General features: G+C 38.9%; 1 protein-coding gene across 1 annotated transcript; it reads left to right on the top strand.

The window, feature by feature from the left end:
* The first annotated feature begins 953 nt into the window (after positions 1-953).
* Positions 954-1379, top strand: LOC133699456 (uncharacterized). Its single transcript, XM_062122692.1, has one exon. The coding sequence runs from the start codon at positions 954-956 to the stop codon at positions 1377-1379; it is 426 nt and encodes a 141-aa protein (XP_061978676.1).
* The last annotated feature ends 1283 nt before the right edge of the window (positions 1380-2662 follow it).

Below are 2662 nucleotides of genomic sequence, written 5' to 3'. Positions count from 1 at the left end.
GCATAGATTACCGTCAGCTAAATAAAGTGACGGTAAAGAACAAATATCCGCTTCCGCGGGTAAATGATTTGTTCGATCAGTTGAAGGGTGCCAAAGTATTCTAAAAGATTGATTTAAGATTAGGATACTACCAGATACGAATCAAAGGGCAAGATGTGCTGAAAACTGCCTTCACAACTCGTTACGGACACTTCGAGTTCTTGGTGCTACCCTTTGGATTAACTAATGCTCCAACACTTTTTATGGATTTAATGAACTGAGTATTCCAACCATACCTTGATAAGTTTGTTGTCGTATTCATTGATGACATCTTAGTTTACTCTAAATCCTATGAGGAGCATGAACAACACCTGAGACAGACACTACAGACTCTGAGGAGACGCTAGTTGTATGCCAAGTTGGATAAATGTGACTTCTAGTTAAAATAAATTACCTTTTTAGGTCATGTAGTGTCTTCAAAGGGCATTTTTATGGACCCTTAGAAGGTGGAAGCAGTTTTGAGATGGGAAAGGCCTACTACGGTAACTGAAATTTATAGTTTTCTCAGATTGACAGGGTATAATAGAAGATTTATCGGAGGGTTTTCAACGATAGCAACTCCATTGACACGACTCACTAGAAAGAACATAAGATATGAGTGGTTAAAGGAGTGCGATGAGAGCTTTCAAGAATTGAAGAAAAGGCTTACTATTGCCCTCGTACTAATCCTTCCATCTGGAACAAAAGACTTTGTAGTCTACATTGATGCCTCAAGAAACAGACTGGGTTGTGCTGTAATGCAACATGGAAAAGTAGTTGCCTATGCATCGTGACAACTAAAGACTCATGAAGTCAACTACCTAGTTCATGACTTAGAATCAGCAGCAATAGTTTTTGCTTTACGAGTATGGAGGCACTACTTATACGGATCTTGGGTTTTAATTTTCACGAATTATAAGAGCCTTAAATAGCTGATGTCGCAGAAGGAGTTGAATATACGACAACAGAGATGGGTAGAATTAATTAAAGACTACGACTGTATTATAGATTATCATCCAGGAAAAGTGAGTGTAGTCGTGGATGCTCTCAGCCGTAAAGACAAGGCAATTAAGGATGGACCAGCGACTTGGAATGAGGAAACTATGATTGGACTAAAGAGATTAGGGGCAGTATTAAGTATTAATTCGGAAGGATCCTTAATGGCTCAACTAAGGGTGAAGTCAGGATATCGAGAGCAAATATTAGAGGCACAACAGGTTGATGATGAGATGTTAAAAGTAAGAATCAAACTGGAATTGGGGGGTGAAACTCTTTTTCGAATGGGTGATGATGGAATAGTGCTGTTGGGGCAACGCATGTATGTGCCTGACAACAAAGCCCTTAAACAAAAGTTATTATGAGAGGCTTACGAGTCTAAGTTCACTATTGGTGGCCAAATATGAGAAAAGAAGTGGTTGGTTACTTGGAAAAATGTAGTATTTGCCAACAAGTAAAAGTAGAACACCAAAAACTAGCAGGGCTATTACAACCATTACTGATCCCTGAGTGGAAGTGGGAGATGATCACAATGGACTTTGTGTCGGGACTACCCAGAGGAAAAGGGGGAAATGATGTAATCTAGGTCATTGTTGATCGACTAACTAAGTCTGCCCTTTTCCTACCAGTAAAGATGACAAATCCAGTTGACAAGTTGGCTAAGATTTATGTGAACGAAGTTGTAAGGCTTCATGGAGTCCCAACATCAATTGTTTCAGACCGAGACCCAAGATTTACTTCATGTCTCTAGCCGAGCATACAACGTGCCTTGGGAACAAATTTGAGTATCAGTACTGCCTTTCATCCACAGACTGATGGCTAATCTAAGAGAGTTATTCAGATCTTAGAGGATTTACTAAGGGTATGTGCTTTGAAATTTGGTGGAAACTAGGAGAAGCACCTGTTGCTAGTAGAATTCACGTATAGTAACAGTTATCAGACAACAATTGGAATGACCCCATTTGAAGCTCTTTATGGTAGAAAGTGTAGGACACCCTTGTGTTAGGAAGAAGTTGGGGACAGAAAGTTGTATGGGGTAGAATTAGTACAAATCACTACTGAAAAAGTGAGGATTATTAAGGATTGAATGAAGTGGCTCAGGATAGACAAAAGAAGTATGCATATATTCAAAGAAGAACACTTGAATTTTGTCCTAAAGGTAGCTCCATGGAAGGACATGCTGAGATTCAGCATGAAAGGGAAGTTAGCTCCGAGGTTCATTGGACCATTTGAAATCCAAAAACGTATCAGACTTATAACATATGAAATAAACTTGCCTTCATAGTTGACCAAGGTTCACAATGTATTCCATGTTTCTTTGCTATGAAAAGCCGATGTAGATCCTTCGAGAGTGTTACCTCAAGTGCTAGTGGAGGTAAAAGAAGACTTAACACTTGAGGTAAGACTGATAAAGATACTCGATTGGGGCAAGAAAGAACTTCGTAATAAGAAAGTTCCCATCATTAGAGTCTTATGGCGAAGCTCATAAATCGAGGAAGAAATATGAGAGAGAGAATCAGAAAATTCCCCGACTTGTTTATAAACTCAGGTACATAACTCAAATTTCAAGGATGAAATTTCTATTAGGAGGGGAGAATGTAAACCCTGGGAAAAAAATAAATAAATAAAAGTGAAGAAATTCATGCAT

Source organism: Populus nigra, chromosome 7, assembly GCF_951802175.1.
Source record: "Populus nigra chromosome 7, ddPopNigr1.1, whole genome shotgun sequence".
Classification (NCBI taxonomy): Eukaryota; Viridiplantae; Streptophyta; class Magnoliopsida; order Malpighiales; family Salicaceae; genus Populus; species Populus nigra.
The sequence above is the reverse complement of the archived record's forward strand: the minus strand, read 5'-3'. Positions and strand labels throughout refer to the sequence as shown.